General features: G+C 32.3%; 4 protein-coding genes across 8 annotated transcripts; all 4 read left to right on the forward strand.

The window, feature by feature from the left end:
• Nucleotides 1-353: 353 nt before the first annotated feature.
• LOC8282326 (phospholipase D alpha 1) lies at nucleotides 354-5,840 on the forward strand. Of its 2 annotated transcripts, NM_001323758.1 has the most exon segments (6): nucleotides 354-501; nucleotides 880-987; nucleotides 2,414-3,768; nucleotides 3,770-3,774; nucleotides 3,777-4,313; nucleotides 5,185-5,832. In NM_001323758.1, coding segments are annotated over 5 exon segments (2,424 nt in total). In that variant the 5' UTR covers nucleotides 354-501; nucleotides 880-894; the 3' UTR covers nucleotides 5,619-5,832.
• A 3,779-nt stretch (nucleotides 5,841-9,619) lies between these two features.
• Nucleotides 9,620-10,468, forward strand: LOC8282327. The gene is made up of 2 exons (XM_002517580.4): nucleotides 9,620-9,932; nucleotides 10,060-10,468. Exons 1-2 carry the CDS (start codon nucleotides 9,767-9,769, stop codon nucleotides 10,308-10,310), a joined length of 417 nt encoding a protein of 138 aa, XP_002517626.1. The 5' UTR covers nucleotides 9,620-9,766; the 3' UTR covers nucleotides 10,311-10,468.
• Nucleotides 10,469-13,696: 3,228 nt separating this feature from the next.
• LOC8282328 lies at nucleotides 13,697-18,493 on the forward strand. Of its 3 annotated transcripts, none has more exons than XM_048378316.1 (5): nucleotides 13,697-13,931; nucleotides 16,592-16,845; nucleotides 17,105-17,195; nucleotides 18,001-18,112; nucleotides 18,198-18,493. In XM_048378316.1, exons 1-5 carry the CDS (start codon nucleotides 13,927-13,929, stop codon nucleotides 18,249-18,251), a joined length of 516 nt encoding a protein of 171 aa, XP_048234273.1. In that variant the 5' UTR covers nucleotides 13,697-13,926; the 3' UTR covers nucleotides 18,252-18,493. The 3 variants fall into 3 exon arrangements, with proteins under 3 accessions (XP_048234273.1, XP_015573813.1, XP_002517627.2); XM_015718327.3 differs by having other exon boundaries at nucleotides 13,736-13,931; nucleotides 16,587-16,845; XM_002517581.4 differs by having other exon boundaries at nucleotides 13,739-13,931; nucleotides 16,587-16,845; nucleotides 18,046-18,112.
• An 832-nt stretch (nucleotides 18,494-19,325) lies between these two features.
• Nucleotides 19,326-20,847, forward strand: LOC8282329 (26.5 kDa heat shock protein, mitochondrial). 2 transcript variants are annotated; one of them, XM_015718326.3, is made up of 2 exons: nucleotides 19,326-20,074; nucleotides 20,323-20,847. In XM_015718326.3, the coding sequence occupies exons 1-2, from the start codon at nucleotides 19,780-19,782 to the stop codon at nucleotides 20,721-20,723; spliced, it is 696 nt and encodes a 231-aa protein (XP_015573812.1). In that variant the 5' UTR covers nucleotides 19,326-19,779; the 3' UTR covers nucleotides 20,724-20,847. The 2 variants fall into 2 exon arrangements, with proteins under 2 accessions (XP_015573812.1, XP_002517628.1); XM_002517582.4 differs by having other exon boundaries at nucleotides 19,387-20,074; nucleotides 20,308-20,847.
• The last annotated feature ends 1,536 nt before the right edge of the window (nucleotides 20,848-22,383 follow it).

Consider the following 22,383-nt stretch of genomic DNA (forward strand, 5'->3'; position numbering starts at 1 on the left):
TTTTTTATTTTTATATAAAAATATTTAGATGTATGTTTATTCATAATTTTTATATATTTTTTGGAGTGTGATGCAGATAAAAATTACATAAAAATTTATATATATACTAATATTGCATATTAAGTTTTATAAAACTCTCATTATAATAATAACCTCGAAACTGCTTTCTATTTATCCTAATACAATGATTACTCTTTAGAAAAGAAAAAGTTATTAAATAGAAATAAAGATAAGATAAAATAAAATAAATGAAAGATTTAATTCAAAAAGTCATAATACTCGCTCGCTCTCTGCTTCAACCATCAGCTTAAGGCGCTCTCACTGTCTCTCTATCTCTTCTCTCTCTCTCTCTCCTTCGTTTCACATTCTCTGTACTTTTACAATTACGCGCATACAAAATTATTTTATTTGATATATACATACACACGGAGCTAAGATCGGATCAGATCACAGAAATTCTCTCATTCTCAGATCTCTCTCTGTTTCTCTTCATCATCATAAGTTCGTCTTCTCTTCTCTTCTCTTCTCCTTTCTGCCTTTTTTTTTTTTTTTTTCGAGTTTAGTCTCAGCTTAGCTGATCATTATTCTGTGCTACAATCTTTAACTTTCACGGTTAATATCTCTGTGAATTTTAGTTTTTGGAAAGAAAATTATAGTTGGGAGTGTGATTGATTAGTTTTCTTTTTAAGTCGAATTTTCTCGTTCGCATGGTGATTTGATTGATTACGCTAAAACCAGGAGAAAAGAAAAGGGAACAGAGCGATCTGCTTTTTTGATATCTACACTTGATTTTCATATAGTGTAGGTTCATATAAAGAGAATTTTTGTCTGTATTATGAAGTTAAAATTAATGGATTGATTTATTTGTGTTGTTAACAGATTTACAAGTGAGAAATGGCGCAGATATCTTTGCACGGAACTCTACATGTAACGATCTATGAGGTGGATAAGCTTCACAGCGGAGGTGGTCCCCACTTCTTTCGTAAGGTATAATATCTACATTATTGTGCTAATGTACAGGTAATGAAGTATTAATACATATCATGGATCTTTTTTTTTTTTTTTTCCTGTTAATGTGTCATTTTGGTGGTGGTTGTATAATGAAACAAAGAGGTTATTATTGGCCAGTGAGAGTGCTGCTTTACTGCAAATTTTAAAAACGCAGCATTTGATGATGATCTCGTTAGAAATCAAGTAGTGTGAATAATGTAGTATGTGATATATTTACTACGATTTTTATTAGTTTTGTGAAGAGAGTTTAATGATTGGAATTGATTTGATAGAATTTGATTGAATACTTGTCTGACTATGGTGAATAGTGATTTTAAGTAATTGTTTGTTGTGATTGTTTTCGAAGAGCAAATCCTTTTTGTGTTTGTTGGTATAAAATTAATAACTCTGTCTTATCACATGTCTGATTTTGAGATTTTTTGGAAATCCTCGCATGTGATTTTCAATACAAATAATTTTGAAGGTTCTTTGGGATGCAAGGATCTGCAAATTTCGTTAAAAGGGTATATTCTCTTCTTCTTGATATTAATAACAAACGAGGTGGAGTTTGAAGATGTTCTCAACAATCTTTCTTCTTTTCTTAATTAAAGATTTTTGATGTAATTTGTCAAGATAAGTATTTTTAAAATGCTCAGTCATTGCTATATTCAGTTTAATCTTGCCTCTACCTTATTAATGTATTTTTAACAATCTTGCGCTTGCTTTTCTTTTTTATCTACCTATGCAACTTTCATTTGATGCTAACTTTTTCTGGTGATGAATTTTCAGCTCTAAATGTTTTGGAAATTTAACCAGCCTTCTGGCTTTGACATTTGCTTGCGTATCTTGTCTCAAGGACTAAATTGGCTGTCAGTTTATTGTGGTGCATAAAAAATCACAAAATTGTTGGGAAATGATTGTTTCTGTTGATCTCTCTTGTTGTGATCATGCCAATAAGTTGTAGTAGTCCCATCCTGTTGGATGTTGGTATGGACTGAGATTTTATGAATTTTACAGGTCTTGTAAAATCATGGGCTATTTTGCTACTACCTGATGCACAGAATAGTGTGCTCTTTAGATGATTATTCATGGATTGAAAGAAGATAAGAAAAAACAAAGACAAAAGTTGAGTCATTGTAAATGTACCTAAGAAAATTATCCACCTGATCATAAACATTTAGTTGTTCAATGATGAAATTGGTGCCATTTAACATTTACTTCCTATAAGTTTCTAGCATGGGTTTGGTTTGTCATGTTGTGCAGCACAAACAGATGACACTTTAATATTGCCTCCCAGTTTCAGTGTTTAGTTGAATTTATTTGGCTTCTATTTCTCTCTCGTAGTTGTATTTGTAGGGTTTCCGTTTTCCTGTTTTTTAACTGTCATCAAGGACTTCACCTGCTCTTTTTACTTTGCTTGTAGCTTGTTGAAAATATTGAGGAGACAGTTGGTTTTGGCAAAGGAGTTAGTAAACTCTATGCAACTATTGACCTAGAAAAGGCTAGAGTTGGGAGGACTAGAATACTGGAAAATGAACAATCCAACCCCAGGTGGTATGAGTCCTTTCACGTTTATTGTGCTCATCAGGCTTCAAATGTAATATTCACAGTCAAGGATGATAATCCTATTGGGGCCACCTTAATTGGAAGAGCATATGTACCAGTTGAAGAGCTCCTAGATGGAGAAGAGATAGATAGGTGGGTTGAGATATTGGATGAAGACAAGAACCCCGTCCATAGTGGTTCTAAGATCCATGTGAAACTGCAGTACTTTGAGGTTACCAAGGACCGTAACTGGGGACAGGGTATCAGAAGTTCAAAATATCCTGGAGTACCTTATACATACTTCTCGCAGAGACAAGGATGTAAGGTTTCTCTCTACCAAGATGCTCATATTCCAGACAAATTTGTTCCTCAAATTCCTCTTGCTGGAGGCAATTACTATGAGCCTCACAGGTGCTGGGAAGATGTTTTTGATGCAATTACCAATGCAAAACACTTGATCTACATCACTGGCTGGTCTGTTTATACTGAAATCTCCTTAATAAGGGACTCGAGGAGGCCAAAGCCAGGAGGAGATATCACCCTAGGTGAGCTGCTTAAGAAGAAGGCAAGTGAAGGTGTTAGGGTCCTTATGCTGGTGTGGGATGACAGAACCTCCGTTGGTTTATTGAAAAAGGATGGACTCATGGCAACTCATGATGAGGAGACTGAACATTTCTTCCAGAATACTGATGTGCATTGTGTGCTGTGTCCTCGAAATCCTGATGATGGTGGAAGCTTTGTTCAGGATCTACAAATCTCTACTATGTTCACTCATCACCAGAAGATTGTGGTGGTGGACAGTGCAATGCCTAATGGAGATTCGCAGAGGAGGAGAATTGTCAGTTTTGTTGGGGGTCTCGACCTCTGTGATGGGAGATATGATTCCCCTTTCCATTCCCTTTTCAGGACACTGGATTCGGCACACCATGATGATTTTCATCAGCCCAACTTTGCTGGTGCTTCAATTGAAAAAGGTGGTCCAAGAGAACCTTGGCATGACATCCACTCCAGACTTGAAGGACCAATTGCTTGGGATGTTTTGTTTAATTTTGAGCAGAGATGGAGAAAGCAAGGTGGTAAAGACCTGCTCATTCAGCTGAGAGAACTAGAAGATGTTATCATTCCCCCATCTCCTGTTATGTATCCTGATGACTTTGAGGCATGGAATGTCCAGTTGTTTAGATCCATTGATGGTGGAGCTGCATTTGGTTTCCCTGAGACACCTGAAGATGCTGCCAGAGCTGGGCTTGTCAGTGGAAAGGATAACATCATTGACCGAAGTATTCAGGATGCTTATATCCATGCCATTCGAAGGGCAAAGAATTTTATTTATATTGAAAATCAGTATTTCCTTGGAAGTTCTTTTGGTTGGAGTCCTGATGGTATTAAGCCTGAGGATATTAATGCACTGCATCTAATACCCAAGGAACTTTCACTCAAGATACTTAGCAAGATTGCGGCAGGGGAGAGGTTCACTGTTTACATTGTTGTTCCAATGTGGCCAGAGGGTATACCAGAGAGTGCATCAGTTCAGGCTATATTAGATTGGCAGAAGAGGACAATGGAAATGATGTATAAAGATATTGTGCAGGCTCTCAAAGCCAATGGAATTATTGAGGATCCTCGGAACTATCTGACATTCTTCTGCCTTGGTAACCGCGAAGTGAAGAAGAGTGGTGAATATGAACCTGCAGAAAAACCAGAGCCTGATACAGACTATATAAGAGCTCAGGAGGCCAGACGTTTCATGATTTATGTTCATACAAAGATGATGATTGGTGAGTGACTGTTTGCTTTACTTTGGCCCTTGTTATTTACAGTTTTTGACGCGGCATTCCCCTCTAGGAAACTTACAGTTTTGGTTACTGATATGTAAAAGTGAAGATTTTTGAAATTAGGGCTTTTTGATAAACCCACATTAACCCTACAATCCTACCATTAACAGATCATTTTAATTGTCAACACCTCCATTATCACTGTAACTGTCACGATCATCCACCATGGCCAGCATTACTGTTGCTCCTACCCCAACCATAAGCACTTCTAACCATCAGTGCTATTCTTATCAGCACATTTCTGTCTTCAAGTGTCATTTTTCCTACCACTAGAATTACCAGCACCATCATGGTTATCATCCACACTCCTATAGCATCTACTACTGTCACCATTTCAAATGCCACAATAACCTTGTCAGATATATTGTTACTACCAACAAAACCAATGCCACCATCATCACCTCTAGTCACCACTATTATGAATTTGATTGTCACCATTTATTCTTTGATAAGAAAACTGAATTCTAATAATTAAATGTGAGCACTTACTAATACAATTATATTTGAACTCTTAGTTTTTTCATTATTAAAACTTTTAGCTTTCTAGTGGTTAATTCTACCAAACTCATTTTTGATGCCTCTAGCAATGAATTTTAAGGCCTTTAACTACTGCTTTAGCTAGAGATATAAACTTAAGGAACATGCAGACACACGGCTGCATCCTAGAGAACAAATTGAAATAGCTTACTTGAAGATTTTAAATTTTAATTTCATTCATACTCTTAAGTCTGCTTTAATAGTGTTTCTCTCTTTTCTTCTTATTCTGGCATTCTTTATTTAGTTGCCACATGAATTTGACACGTGGCTTTTGCAGTCGATGATGAGTACATTATAATTGGATCTGCCAACATCAACCAGAGATCAATGGATGGTGCTAGAGACTCCGAAATAGCCATGGGAGCCTATCAACCACATCACTTGTCAACCAGGCAGCCAGCACGAGGTCAGATCCATGGTTTCCGGATGTCATTATGGTACGAACACCTTGGCATGCTCGACGAGTCATTCCTTAATCCAGAAAGTGAGGAGTGTGTCAGAAAGGTGAACCAGATGGCAGAAAAATATTGGGATCTCTATTCAAGCGAGACACTGGAACATGACCTACCTGGTCATTTGCTCCGGTATCCTATTGGGGTCGCTAGTGAAGGAGATGTCACAGAGCTCCCTGGAACCGAGTTTTTCCCTGACACGAAGGCTCGTGTTCTAGGTGCTAAATCCGATTACCTTCCTCCCATCCTGACAACTTAATGGAACTCTAAGCAGTTCTCGAAGAATTACCTGCCTTGCCAGCCCGTTTATGTTACTAGTTGTAGCCAGAAAATAAATCATGTATCGCCATTCTATCCATAATGTTTTTGTGCCAGGATTGGGGTATCAGGATTGACAGATGTGTCACTGCTGTGGTGTGGTGTGATGCTGTCTATGTTGAACTTTGTTTATCTAATCCATGTCTTTTTCTACATTATCATAGATTATGTTTATGTTCATTACCATTAGCTGCCATGTTGAAAGTCCTGAACCATCTTCCGATGATCTTGGAAGGTGTCGAAAGTTTTATTACCTCTGCCTGGGGTAGATCCTAATAGGAGGTGGTGAACATTGCCGCTTATCATTGGCATCTAAATAATAACAGGAAGATAATCGATTCAATTCCATCTGAAGGCAAGAAATCCTTTCCCAAATGTGGATGATCTTGAAATGGTGAACACTGGGGGTCAATAATGATTTAGAACTTTAAGACTAATACATCGTAATAAGTGGCGTCTCTTAGATCATCAATGCAACGGAATCAACAATCATTCCATATGTAAGAAAATTAGAGTTTGTTCTTTTAAATCTTAATCTAAATATTAAATGGATGTATAGAGTTTTGCGCCTAGTCTTCCTTTCCCTTCATCAAAACAGAATAACAATGTTCCTTCTCCTTTTACCTTTTCTTAATTCATATGCATCTTCCAAAAGAAATCAAACAAAATCTTCTCATTCCTTCCCGTTAAGATGTGTCGTATAAAAGAAATTCTTGTTTAATTTAGATTTCAGTTGGGCTCAGACTATTGGACTAAGTTATTTCTAAAGACTCCTTATATTACCATACTTATGTTACTTGTATTGGTATTTATATTATGTTTATTTTTTTTGAAATTTTTCATAAATATTCTAAAATTAATAAAAAATATATTTTTATTGTAATTTTTTTTTCAAAAATATTATTTTTTAATTTTTTTTAAAAAATAAGGTGCGGTTATGTTTTTAGTTGTTTTACCAAAAAATAAAATTATATTTTTGAAAAAAAAAATTTAAATAACACCGTAATTTTTAATAAAAAATTTAAATAACACTGTATTTGAAATTTTTATTATTTTTTATTTTCTTGGCACACTCTAGAGAGAGAGAGAGTGAATTTTTAAATAATGAATAAATCTAAATTCTAACTTCATAAAAAACTTTAAAATTAAATGGCAATTATTACTGAGGCCTCTATCCAAATTATGTTCATCATTATCCACCAACAATTGATTGTGGCTGCTGAACCAAACAGGCTTTTAGATATATGCAGTTTTTTTGAAAAGAAAGGGACTGGTAGAGTGTGAATTATTTACTATAAGTTAGATGTGCGATAATTAATCGATTAGGTTGTTTTCTGAATTAACTTTTTCAAATCTTTATCAATTAGGGTTAAACCAGGGTAGCTTTTCTTAGTAATCCCAATTCAAAGAGGAGAGTACTTCGGCTTGGAGATATGCATGCCTGCTGGGCCAATGGTTAAGGAACACACACCTGCCAAGTGTCCTCCTGTTCAACCTGTGAAGCTTCATCCCATATCCAAGTTGTCTCGTAATGACCGACTTGAACCAGTCCAGTTACTAATGATCGACGTCCACCTCCGATGGCCGGTCTATTAATTTTCGATAGTCAAAAAGGAAGAAGCAATAAATGCCTTATGGAAGTGGGTCTGTGCTCCGCTCCCCCATAATCCTCTCAAGGAGCCAATATTCTTTATGATCATGGATTACATTCTGTAAACACATCTCGGTAAAGCATCATTTACCTTCCGTAAAAGTATTATCAAATCCAATTAAATAAGTGAGGATTGGACCCTGCATAAAACCACCATGGCGACCACCTCCTTCACATTTCAAAACTCAACTCAACTCGTTCAATAAATTATTAAATTCAAAGGCGATGAATTAGATAAACACCAGAACTCAGCATTCCGTGGTCCAATGTACTTTAAAATGAAAGATTTTGCGAAGAAAATGGCTTTAATTCAACTCAAATCACATGAAACACAAAAACTCGTGTCCATACAATGGCCTAAGTTTACGTGAAAGAACAAAAGAAAATGAAAGAAAATAACTTAACAAAATAATAAATAATAATAATAAAAGTATCCAATTGCAAGGTTAAGCCATTCCACACACTTGCTTGCATCTTATTCTATGATTAGACCACACGGCAAAAATGACTGTCTAGTGTTGCTCGAGTGACACGTGTTGATAAGCCCAAATCGGATGCGTACTCGTGTGAATGATTGGACAGGTGGTGATTCACCATTAGTGCCCAAGTCGAGGTTGGAAAATCTGTCTGCCTCGACGTGTGAGGCCTCAATGAAATTTGGTTTTATTCTGATGTTGCTACGCTCATTCGAGATTTCCAATACCAACTCATCCCAACAATTTTTAGAGATTTTAGGTCGTTAAAAAGTAACAAGAACTAACAAAAGATCTAATTTTTCTTATTTTAGTATTTGTTAAATTAAATTTAAATTTATTAATAAATACAGTTAAGAGAAATAAAAAAAAAATCACTTAAGATATATGTATATCTTTCAATTCTATTGATATAATCTGTAACTTCAAATGATATTTTTATTTAATCGCTATTAATAAATTATTTTTAATTGTTAAATAAATTTTGAGCTGAAAAAATATTATATATTTACTTTTTTATTATTATTTTAAATTTATTAAATATTAGAATATATTTAAAAAAATTTCCAATCGAATAAAAGTACCATCAAAAGTTTTAAAAAATAATCAAAACACATTTTTAGAAGGATTTAATAAATTTTAATAATAAATCTAAAAATTCTGAACAAAAGAATCACACCATCAATTCTGAAAATAATCGTAGTAGATTAAAAGTAAGAGATTTGGAGAAAAAAAGAAACTACTAAAGATTTTTTTTGTTTAAATTCTTTCTACTTTCTATCAACAAAAAAATCAAAATATATACACACACTTATGGTCCCTCCACTAAAAGAATTTGACTTCACTCGCCCCCTATTGATTCTTTGAGATGTTAGTCCTTCTGTACACATATGTTTATGGGCATTAATAGGAAATTAACAACAAAAAACGAAGGGATCATTCCTACAACTTCAAATTAGGTCATGAATTAAAAAGAAAAAGACGATCCCCACCCACATTCAAGGGCGGTTGTGTTTACAAGTCTCTCTCTTTTTCTTCCAGAGAAGTCAACCAAAATGATCTTGGTGATGGGTGGTATATTTTTCTAAAATTACACATAAAAAAATTGTTCAAAAAACAAAATCACTAAATGAAAAAGCTAAAGGTCCATTGGACATCAAAGAGTGGAAAACTATGGACACCGAATTGTAGGTCTCCAGAATGTATCCGAACGAACCCAAAAAAAGATTTGGTGATGGGCGCTATTACTATACTAGTTTCTAGAAATCCTATTAACAAAAGTTGACTGCTTAGCTAAGGTCTTTCTCTTTTTGGGACATCAAATTTTAAACTGCAACTGAATAATGGGTAAATAAATGTTAAAATCACTGCCAGTCACAGATAACAAATCACAGCTATGAGGGTATCAAACCCTGAATTTTAAGATATTAAAGAATAAATTGTCCCTTAAATAAACATCCATCGTTAAGTTTGTTTAGTAATATTCTTAAAAAAGAAAGTAAAAGGTCTTCACAGTTCACTAATATCCAAGTCTTTTTAGTTATTATATTTATTAGCAACAAAGGATATTCATTCTCTAACTCTTACTAAAACAAAAATATTAAAATTCCTAATTGGCTAAAAAACTTAACTACTTTATTATTAATTTTTTTTTTCCCTGTAATATTATCAAAGTCGTTTTCAGGTGAAATCCGTATTCAGTTTGAATTCTAATTTCCAACTCCAACTTAAATATAATAAAAAAAGCTTGCAATTGACCCAACATATTATCAGAATTTAATATCGTGTTCCTTGCAACTATATATACATATAGAATAGACAGAGTCATCTTTCTTGTACATGACTTCTTCCATCTTCAACCCCCAACCAGCTCCTGCCCGTATTCAAAAATCCTCTTCCTCTGTTTTTTTTTTTTTATTTTTTATTTTCTCGCTGTCGACTTCTCTTTAATTAATCAAGAAAACCATGCTGGGTTCTCAAGGTGTGGTTTTAGCTACGGCCATGGTAGTCTCTAGCACTGTTCTTTTTCTTGCTTTCTCCAAGGATAAAACGTTATTCTCCCCTCAAGTCTCCAAGAATCTCGATTCTCATCAATCCACTACTCAAGCTCTACGTTCTTGCCTATCTTCAGGTACATGGGCTTGCTTTAATTCCCTTTTTCTTTATTTCACTTTCTTTTTCTTGAATGATCTTGTTTCTTGATAATATGATTTTCTTGATGCTTATTGGTTTTGTTTTTATTTTTGGTCTCTGTGCAGAGGAAAAGAAAAGGGAAAAGAAAAAGAAGAAGAGAGTGAAATTTGCAGAGAATGTTAAGGATACAAAAGGGAATGGAGAAGAGTACAGGAGAGAGAAAGAGAGTTCTTTCTTCTCCAGGCGAGAAGAAGAGAGAAAGAATTCATGTCCAAATCTTGACAGGATTTGCAGAAATGAAATCCCAGCAAATAGAATTGCTCTTTACAATGGAATTTTAAGGGATCGTGTCCACAGAACACAATGCTCATACTGATTTTTAGTCTCTGTACAATTTCTGGATCCAAAAATTCTTGAGTTTGTTCTTTTAAATGTAATTGAGAGATGTAAATTTGTAAATATCAAAGCTTTGTCCAGATTTTTGTCTTTTAAATGGGAAAATGGGTCAAGCTGTCATACTTTTCCATTGTTGAATTTCAGCCATGAATTATTCAATTTTGTTAATATTTTGAAATGATTTTTGTGGTGCTACTAAGAAATAAATGTATGAATGACTAACTTCGTCAGATATTTTTACTCTTTTCTGCTCAGTCTAGAATAATTAAGCAGATTAATAATTCTTTTTTTCTTTTTAAAAAGTAAATTAGGCCAAAATGTGTTTTATATTTTATATTAGATTCAGTATAATTGGTGGGTTTAAGTCATTAATCTGAGCCAAGAGTCAAAACCTGACCACATGCTTACTCAATCTTGGCAACTAATCTTAAATTATGAGAAGAATATTATTTTTTTCGGAAATATTTTATTTGTGTGGAGAAGTCCTTTAACTTAAAAAGATAGTATATTAAAAGTCTAATCAGACTTGCCCGTTTCTGATTTTTCTTTATTCATATGATTGGTTAGAGAATTATCAAAATAAACAAGCACTCTATATTTACTTACAAAAAATTATATCAATTTTTTTATAAATTTTTAAACAAAAATAAAAATTAAAAATAAAAATTTATTTTTATTTGTGTTATTTTTTTAAAAAACAAATTAAAAATAATTTTTTATATTTTAGATTATAATTAAATTTTAAAATTGTATTAAAAACAAATTTAACATATTTTCTATGGACATGTTTATTTATAAAAATTATGTTAGTTTTGTAGAATATTTTTAAAATAAAAAAATAAAAATTTATCTTTACTTGTGCTTATTTTTTTAAATGAAAATAAAAGATAATTTTTTAAATATTTCTTATATAAATAATTTTAAAATTTCAAATAAAAATACTTTATTTATTTTAAGTCTATCTTTCATATTTAAAATATTATTCAAATAGAAATAAAAAAATTTATAAAATAAACATATTTCACAATTTTTTATGAATTCTCTTTGAAAGTAATATTTTTTTAAAAAATAAAAAAAAATCTATAAACAAATATGCTCTTATTGATTAATATGACTGGTTTACTGGTAAAATAAGTGATCAAGAGACTTTCAAATATTGACTAAATGGGTAAAAATGTGACGAACAATTTGAGATTTCTCAAAGTCTCCGCCTTATTAAAATGACTAATAAAAGTTTATGTGAAAAACATTTAAATTAATTTTTGTATTTAAACCTTTTTATGGGTATTACAAAGAAAAGAGAAAAAGAAATATCAATGTCAGGAAAAGTCAAATCCTGCCAACAAACAAGCAAGTGGCAGGTTGGCGATGCCTTAAAACTACATGTGTGTTAATGCATAAAAAAGAGGTCAAAGCACAACTAGCTTGACTAACCAGCCACACTTGATGGACCAGAAAACAAACGCACTTCTGTCTGGGTATTATTTATATGTTCCAATTTTTAATCCTCTTTCATAATCATATCAAAAGTTTTATATAATTAGTTATTAAGTTTTAATTTTTCTTTTAATTTTGATTCCCTCTCCACATATAATAGCAAAAGCTATTAATTGTTATATTTATATTAATTAATTTTTAATTATAATAATGATAATAAACAAAGACAAAGAATGATGCAACATTTGAGATATACATTTTTTTTTAGTGTTGGGTTTCTTACGATTCTATATGATATATATATATACATATTTATTTATTTTTTAAGTGCATGGAGTACGGTAGAATTTTTTGGTACGGTCATTCGGGAAGTTCCTCCAAGGACGACTCCTATATAATTCTTTCGAGAGCTGAAGAAGCGTCTACAGGTAAAGTACCGTATCCATATAACTGCTTGCCACATATGCTCTGTCATACATTTCAAGTTTAGGAACTTAGATAATAGTATCCCGATCAAACAGCTGATGAAAGAAATGAGCGAAACAGAGAGTCTACTGGACAGAATTCAACTAGCGGAAACTGTTGAAATAACTGGAGTAAGAAGTACCCAAGCGAACGTATTATGAATATATAAATTATAATTAAAAAAAATTATGTAAATTGATATATAAAAAGATTCAATCTGAAATCTTAAAATTGGAATAAGTTGGATAGCATATTATAAAATTTTTGATGGTCTTAGGAAGGATAAAATGAAAGCAAATTTGAGAAAATTGAATCTTCACAGGGGTAATGTCTTCTATTATAGTTGTAATACAAAAAGAAGCTTAAGCTAGATTCATAACTGTTTGAATGACTCTTAAAGCATCTCCCTCAAATGTAACTTTCGTCCATGTCATATGTCGTGCTCAAATCATGCAATTTTTAGAAGTTAAACACTCTAAGACCAGCGAGTTCAAAATGCGAGACTATAATTTTGAGCTGAAAAGTAAGTGAGCGTCTTTCAAATTACTTATGACAGAATCCCATTTCTATATCATATTTCGAAGAGGATGTGGTATCAAATTTGATTTTGACCCAGTCTTGACAACATTACTAAGAGAAACTAGGAGATTAGCCTCTGAAAATTCATTCTAATCCTGATGGGCGAGATAAATGACTTCATGATCCGATCAATACTTCAAATTGAATAATATACTATTTATGCTTAACTGAATCCATCAAAGAAGAAAACCTGTAAGGTCTGTAAGGATGGTGTCAAGATCCTGCGCTAAAGCATCCCAACAGTTTGCGAAATTTGCTTTTTACTGAAGTCTTGCATAATATTATATCAAACAAACAGTAGAATGCTTGGGGTTTGGCTTGAGGCATTGATCAAAAGAAAAGAAGTAACATTTCGCCGCAAAATTTCATTACCCTGTTTCCGAAGACTCCAACAAAGCGTGCAATCAAATTCAACCTCATCCACCCACCGCTTAAAGAAAATAGCCATGGAGTATATATATTTAACTTTTTAGAAGTATGTTAACAACTTCACACTATCTCTTTCGGTTTAATCAGCGAGAAAATCCTTTTTAAAAACATTGTATTGTTTTTTCTTTTTCTCTTTTAACAGACAGTTACATCTTTCTCCTTTTGCACGGTTTTTTCTTATTATTGGATTAAAATAATTGAATTTTATTGAAACACATATCCATTTTCAAATAAATGCATGAACTTTTCTATAAATTTGTTTTAATTTGTTATTATTAATAAATGTATCTTGAAATAGTACGGAATTTGTTTTAAAATCAAGACACAGTAAAAGGGAAAAGAGGAAATCTTTTTTTGGGTTTCGATTGACTTCTCTATTAGTATATCTATACACACATACATATATATACATATATATATATATATATATATATATATATTATATTATTTATCTAATATCTCTCTCTCCGTATATATATATTATTTATCTAATATCTCTCTCTCCGTGTCAATATTTTAGTTTTCGTTTCCAATTTTGATTTTTTTTTATTCTCCTCAGTGTCTTGTTCAAAAGGCTGTCTAGTCTTTATTTCGTGGAATTTGATTCCCACTTAATTTGCTTTCCCTGTAAATCACATACTGCAAGATCTGATAAAAGTTGTTGGCTTTGTTCTTGTACTACATGCATGGGGTAAGTTTTCTGCTTCTTCTAATCTTCTTCTTGGATTTACACTTATACTGAGATTTTTGCTTCTCGGTCTTCATTTTTAAGGTATTTAATGTGTCAATTGAAGTCTATTATGCTTGGGTTTTTCTTGGGGTTTAAATGACTGAACTAATTTACTTTGTTTGTTGCCCACAAAACTGAAGTCGTATTTGCTTTGTTTACAGAACTGTTGCAAAGATTAGGAATTGGGATTTTTATTTATCCTTATAGTCTTAAGGTATGGGTGAAGTAAGCTTAGCTCAGTAATTTGACTTCTTAATTTTCTTAGGAGTTATATTTCTGTTGGTATAATTTGGAAACTTAAAGATATTAGTTCAAGTCTTAGCAGATTGTCAAGTTACAATATCATACTTTATGTCTTAAGAACTGCGGTTTTATTTTGTGGGATAGCACCAAATGGAGTTTCAATAGTATTAGGGCATTGAAACTGAGGTGACGCATCATGAGTTAAGCCTGGAAGTTTTTTAACAGATCTGTTTTCAGGTGTGGTGGTGAAATCCTTGAAATAAAGGGAAAGTAGATTGATAAGAATCCATGTTATGATACAGGTCTTATTTGCATGATTCTGTTAATTGGATAATCTTTGAACATTTATGTATTTGGTCTATGTGGGCTGCAGGCATATGTTAGCACTTGACTGATATCATTGTGATATTTTGAATGTCTTGAGCACACAGAAGAATCACAAAAAGGGATTTATCTATTAGCAGGAATTATTCAACACAATCATCCCCTATTAAGAACTTCAATGTTCTCATTCAAAGCTATTATTCTTTTCCTATTCTAGATTTGATTGCTTGATGAGAACTTTCAATTTAATCACCTTTTGCATTTGTTCACAGTTGTAATACACTTGCTCAATTAATATTAAACTTGATTTATAGGTTCATATTAACAGGGATATTTGTCGATAAATTTTGGTGCAATCTTCATGAAAACCTTTTGGTGCAAAATGAAACACATGTTTGGTTTCTGCACGAGTACAATCTGGCTAAAAGTCTTTGGCCTGACTTCAGAAAATGGGGAATTTAGGCCTTTATTAGTTGATTTGAATAGTTACTTTGAAAGTGCTGCAAAGTGGATTATCCAATCATCAGGTTATTGTAATTTATAGCCGACAACACTGCTTTGTTTTATACATTTAACCAGTTGGCCTTTGCCGCTTTAGTGTGCTTCATGTGCTGGAGCACTTTGGTACCAAGATAGACAAGCAACACTTTTAAGAGATTACACTGGCTGTCGGTGAAAGGTTGTTAGGTGTCCTGCAGGCATTGCCAAGTGACTCACTTGTTGCAGCTCCAGCCATAGTCTTGAATTTTTGCCTTCCTCTAGGCAGCAATGTGCCTCTTCAATCAGTGTTGCATACATGATAATATACTGTCCCAGCTGACTGTGAGTTATATCAGTAATTAGCTATTGTCATGTGGTGGCGGTACTGTCCACTTCCCACAGTTGATGTTTTGTGCTTTAAATGGCTTAGACTATAGCTAAGGTGGTAGAACTACTCTATCTAATGAATCTTCCACCAATTATGGTAGGTGAACCATCTAACTTTGCAATCTTAGCCAAATGTAGTGTCTCATATACAGATTCTGCAAATTGACAGTATAAGATCAATGTAAGAAATAGGTGCTTGTAAAAAGCATTTCCTAATAATGTTGAAAATGTGGTGGAGATGGTAAATCATTCTGAATTTGTGCTTATGGAAAGCATTTTCTGATAATTTTTTATGGTGTAGCCATGTCAATATTCCAACTCACTGCAATCTCGGTACATATAGATTCATATGGCATCATCAGTAATTTACTACTCTTAGATATAATTACCATCAATTATGAAGTATGTGTTAAATTTGCTTGGTGTTTCTGAAGTTTTATGAGAAAAATGTCTCTTTATATTATAAAACTTGAGAGCATAGTTGAGTTATCTAAAAACATAGTTTAGCGTTTTTTCAATTCATCGTTCTTTTCATAACCTTTTTTTCTCTGTCTTGTTTCTTGCATCTAAATTACTTCTTATTAGACTCTCCTTTTCTACAATTGTTAGAGGGGCTTTGTGTAGCCATAATTCCTATTTGCATTAATTGAGATCTATTGACTTCCATTCCGTTGTAACTACATGATCTTCTCATAGATCCATTGTGGTCTTGATCCTTTTTCTCCTATAACCTTCTTCACTCGAGTTCTGCTAGCCATTTTCTTTTGAGATTACACATTTAGAACTCTCTTTTAATAAACTAATTCATATAAGTATGTCTAGCTTAATAAGTTTCAGCACCTTCCTCATTAGTTTTTTGGGGTTTCTTGCATGTTTATAGTATTCTCCCTTTCTTCTTCTTCTCTAGTGAATAAAGATAATTTACTAAAGTGTCCAGTATGTTTTAACTCATTATAAATTTCAGCACTATAACTTTCCAGGAATATGAACACGGTGTTCTCATTTCTATTTATTGATTTGGAGATGCTTGTTCTGCTCTAGCTTCATGATTTATTTTCCTCTTCACATTCAGTATTAACTATGATTAACTATTATTTAGCTGCATCTGTATCATCAGGCCACATCTATGCTTCATGGTGGCTAGTATTCATCAGTTATTTGATTGTGTATGATTTGCAACAGAGCAGTGGCTGTCTTGGAAGCTGCAAGAAGCCCAGACTAACATTAATAGATGAACAGTCAAAGGGGTCAAATATTCAAGGTCAAACAGTGAAAAAACCTAGCATTTCAGAGGATTTTTGGACAACCAGCACTTGTGATATGGATAATAGTGCCGTTCAGTCACAGGGAAGCATGTCATCCATCAGCACAGTAAACCAGACCCTTGATCTGCACGGCAGCTCTAGTAGTGGTAGTGCACCTTCTCAATTTGTAAATCATGGTAAGTTTCTTTGCATCTTATATGCAATTTTGTTGTGCTACAATCTCCATATATTTGACAGACATCAAACTTTGGGGGCGATGTTTTATGGCTTAATGCCAATATATGTTTCAGAGGGTGGTAAGACTTACAGTGGAAAAACTGGTATCTGTCAATCCACCATGTTACACCCCCAGTGCTTATGTTCACTCCTCCCATCTGTGTGCACCCCTGTGATTTTGCTTATGCCAATATGATCTAAACAAACTCTTGATTGCAGGTCTTATTGTCTGGAACCAGACGAGGCAGCGTTGGGTAGGAGATAAGAAATCTTTGAATCGTGCACGTCAGTCTCGAGAACCCAAATTAAAGTGAGTTGCTTTAAAGATTTCTATGTCAATCATATTAATATACTGATAAATATTGTGCATCTTTAAGTTACGACACCCATGTATATTTCTTGCAAGTAAAGGTATACTATATTCATGTAGTGTCCACTGGATACCCAAGCTTGATTTGCCATATATGCAATTTATTTTGAACACAGCATCAACTGTCAGCCAAAACTGTTATATTCTAGAATGAGCTATAGAGCCATTTCAATATTGCTTATTAAAAGTTTTTGCTTTCAAGTGAGTTGTACTTTTTCTATTGTGCTTCACAAGAGTGTCCAAATTATTACTTTTTATAAATTAGACAATTCCGAAATGCATGAGATTGACTGTTTCGCATAGACATTGACTGTTTTGAATGACCTTCTTTCTGGCCTTTTTATATTTCCTGTCTTTAATATAAAAACCATCTACATGGCAAAGACTAGTTGAACGCTTCAAATTCTTGTGGACTAAGTGATTGTATTTGTTCTCTTGTTCTCCTGACCCTAATTGAGCATAGATATGAATTAGAAGGATTTATCACTTGCATTTTCCTATTGTTATTCTTGTTTAGTGCTCATTACTTGGAATTTAATTTTTGAAAAATTGAGTGTTAATGTTCCATTGCAAGGTTTTTCAGGTCGTTGAAATGCCTACTGTTAACTTCTGTTAAAACTGGGTATCCAAATTTCTAGCACTTTGCATCTAGGTATGGGGGAAATAGTCCCTGGAACATATACCTGGTCATCGTAAAGATGAGCATATTGATCATTCATGAAATCGTTTTTGGTTATCTTGTCAGCACTGATTGTCTCTGCATGGTTAAAAACTTCTGGCTTTGCTGCAGTTGGAATGCGACATATGAAAGTTTGCTAGGGAGCAACAAACCTTTCCCTCGGCCTATTCCTCTCTCTGTAACTCTCTCGCACTCTTTCTCACACTGCCTAAATTTCTTGAACTGTAGTTCATCGCTCATTGTTCACCGATCTTAAATGACAGGAAATGGTAGATTTTCTTGTGGACATTTGGGAGCAGGAGGGTATGTATGATTGAGCTTATACAATTACAAGAAATTTAAGGGTGGTTTTAAAATTGAAATCCCTATCAATTAATGTCAGATTAAGATGCTGTTGAGCAAACCGTGGTGTGTGCTAACTGCAACATTATTTGTCATATGCGCACCTCGGCTTTTCTTTTCCTTCTAAAGGGCCATTTTTAGACATGCCTTCGTATTGCATTAAAACCAATAAAAAACATTGGCTGCCAATGATTTTTTTATGGCAGTACTTCTTGCATATTTCATCAATTTCCTTCCGCACTCCATTAATTGCTAGTTTGCCAAGCACAGCCTCTTCTTGTAGTAGATTGTTCGTTTTTCTTATTTTTGGATGAACAGCATAACTCAGTGTAACAAGTGCCCGGTAGCCTGCAGATTAAGGTGTCTGTTTTTTCCTCTTTTCAAATGGTTATAGAAATGATTTGTGTATAGTAGAGGCTTTAACTAGAAGGGAATGAACGCCTTCAGCTGTTGGGAGTGAGAAATGAAGTCCATTGATTTGCACTCAGCTGCGGGTTAATAGTTTAACACCTTTAGTTCAAAAAAATAAAACTAGAAGAAAAAAGGGGACTAATTTCATTCATGAAGTTGTGTTGGAATAGAAAATCGAGGAATTCTATATTTGCATTATAATACCCTAATCAATTTCTGATAATTAAGCCTAATCTATATATATATAAAATAAGCTAAAATCTTTTTTATGATATTTTATTTGGTAATATTCTATAAAGTCATATAATGTAGAGTTAAAGATATATATTACTTTGATGTGGTTACATAATAATTTATTAGGGTATTAAATATTAAAAAAATAACATTAAAGTATTATAATATTAATATTAATCAAATAAAATAATTTATTAATATTTATTAAAATAAAATGAGTTAAATATAATAAAAAATTTAGTTAATTATTATATTTTGTCATTATTTTTTATAATTATTAAATTATAAAATAAATAATAATATTAAGTGTTTAGTAAAATAAGATAATAGCTAGTTATAATTACTTTTTGTAATATTAATGTTTTAAATTAAAAATCTAGATAAAAAATGATCAATAATTATGGATTAGAACATGCAGTACTAAAGCAGTATAAACACACATTAAAAGAAACCTCTAGCAAATAAGTAACAAAGGAAAAAGTGAAAGACGTGCATCGGATTCATTCTCCTCTGGAAAACCTTGCCAAATTAATTAACTTTTTTAAAAATAAAAAAGAAAAAACGTAACATTAAACGTGAATTGTCTTTGAGTAGAAAGGCCAAGAAACATCTTCTAGTGCTTACTTGCAAAGTCCTTTTGTTTATATGCCACCACCTACTAGAAACACTTAGACCCTTCAGCAACTGTCCTGATCCAAATCACATACAAAGCTCACTTGTCTCTTTAAAACTTCAAAGCCGACTCGCATCACCATCTAAAACATCAAACAGAAAACATATACGATCATACCTATCTTTCCTTTCATTTTCTTGGAGTTTCTTGACGTTGTCTTTCAAGTAATAAAACCAAGTTCAAGAATGGCTTTCGCACGTTTGGCTTTGAGGAGTTTATCACAAAGGGTTAGCTCCTCTGCTTCTTCTTTGGTGGGTCATGGTGTTATTGAAAGGAGTGTCGGTGATGGTGTGCAAAGCCAAAGATGGAATCGAGAATTGTTGAAGAGGTTTATGGCAACAGCTTCTGGTGAGGCATCAGACGGGAAAGAAGTTGCTGTAAGTGAACGTGATAACAAGAAGTCTAAGCTGTTTTCTAAGAAGAAAGGGAAGAGAGGTCTTTGGAGGAGGAACGGTGGAGAATTTGTTCCACAACTCTATGGTAATTACTCCTCCCACGTTAACAACAATTACTTTAAAGATGCAACATCACATACTCATGCCAAATTTAACTAAATTTGAATAATATTCTATTTTAATATGTTCATCTTATATGTCTATGTTAATATTCAGATTTAGTAGGTTTGTTTATAGTTAAAGTACCAGTTTTTGTGTGTTTAGATATAGAATTTTGAAAATGTTCTGATGAATTAACTCGGTTATATTGTTACAAAGAGTTCTTCCCTTCAGGGCTAGGAAATGCCCTCTTGCAAGCAACTGAAAACATCAACAGGCTATTTGAAAACCTGAATTTGTCACCATCAAACCTGATGAGAAGATTGAAAGAGAAAGAGGAATGCTACAAGCTGCGATACGAGGTGCCAGGAGTAACAAAAGAGGACCTGAAGATCACCGTTGATGATGGGGTTTTAACAATAAAAGGAGAGCACAAGGAAGAGGAAGAAGAAGAAGGATCAGATGATGAGCACTGGTCAATGAGGAGCTATGGATACTATAACACAAGTGTTCTGCTTCCTGATGATGCTAAAGCTGATGAAATTAAGGCTGAGTTGAAGAATGGTGTTCTTCATATTACCATTCCAAGAACTGAACAGCCTAAAAAGGATGTGAAGGAGGTTCAAATCCACTGATGGTTTTTTTTTTTTTTTCCTTCTTCTTCTTCTTTTCTTAATCAAATGCTTGTTTGTTTCGTTGTGATGTTTTCTGTACGATCCTGGTTGAATGAAATAAATATGTGCTTATGCAGTGTTATTATTCTGCTGATTATACAAAGAATTTCAGGAAAAAGAAAAGGGTCCCATGATACAATTATAAAGCAAATCATCTTTTCACAATGGATAGGACTTGCTAGTCTCGGCATATGCACTTGTATATGGAGTCCAAATTAAAATATTAACTGAGATTTTTTTATTTTTTTTTTTGGGTAAGCAACAATTCTTTTATTTGTATAAGGCTTTTCTCTGTTGGAACCCACAGTTCATGTACTCTTGATTTTGTTATATTCCCATAAGTTGTTTCAAAATATAATCTATATCCAGAAATTAAATTTAAAAAATATATAATGGATAATTATATATTTACAAATGATTTATAAAATAAAGTTAATAGATTTGTATTAATCATTTATGAAAGTTTATCTAATATGTTTTACGATAGCAGTCAAGCAACTATAAGTGGGTTATATTACTTTATTTTCTGCTATAATACAACTTTATGCATGTTTTTTTGGCTATTCTTCTTACATTGAATAAGCATTGGGTCTTTCTCAAAAAAAAAAAAAAAAAAAAAAAAAAACATATATGGGGTATCCAGACAATATTAGTATAAAAAGAGAAAAGAAAATCTTTCGAGTTCTGTTTGGCTGACATCCTATAAAAAATTTGTTTAATCTAGAAATCAATTTCTTAGTAAAACTAATGGTTTATATTATCTTTAATTATATATATAATATAAAATAATTTTATAAAGAATATAATGAAATTATTTATCATTATTTAATTATGTTTTACTTTTAAAAAAATTTTATTATCTCAAAATTTTATCAAATGCAAGAGACCTAAGCATTATTTTAAAATCTTTACTAATTAATTTGTTAGTTATGTATGGAATTAATATTGCGAAAATACTATTTTTAGGATTAGAAATTCTTATATAATTAAAGAACTATAAATTATACTTATATAGTTAGAGAATTAATCTTTTATTAATATAAGAGTTAAAATATAATTAAAAGTAGGCCTAATAATTCTAAAGAATCAAATCTTTATATCCTATTGTAAATTTGGTTAATTTTTTTAATTTTTATTAAATGATTTGATTTGATTAATTAATTACAATTATAGCTAAATTAAGATATTAGTCAAAATATGATGACGTGGTAAACGACATGTTATTATTTATCATCCACAACTTATACTGTTATAAATATTTACAAATCACATACGGATTACTAATGTGAGATTATAGATGAATAAGAAAGTAAATACAAATAAAATTTATAAATAAAAAATATTAAATTTATTTCTTTCCTTATTTTAAGAGGATAATTTTTAATTTTGACTGAGATTTTAATATAGTCATAACTATAATTAATTAGCCAAACCGAGTTATTTAAATAGAAAATTTAAAAAATAAACTAAATTTACAAAAAGTTACAAATATATTAATATTTAATATCATTAGACTCCAAAAACATTTTGAAATTTTTATTTAGTTAGAAAAATTAATTTATTAATAATTTTAAAAAAATTATAAAATTAACTTAAAATTTTAAAAGATAGATCAAATTTG

Source organism: Ricinus communis, chromosome 8, assembly GCF_019578655.1.
Source record: "Ricinus communis isolate WT05 ecotype wild-type chromosome 8, ASM1957865v1, whole genome shotgun sequence".
Classification (NCBI taxonomy): Eukaryota; Viridiplantae; Streptophyta; class Magnoliopsida; order Malpighiales; family Euphorbiaceae; genus Ricinus; species Ricinus communis.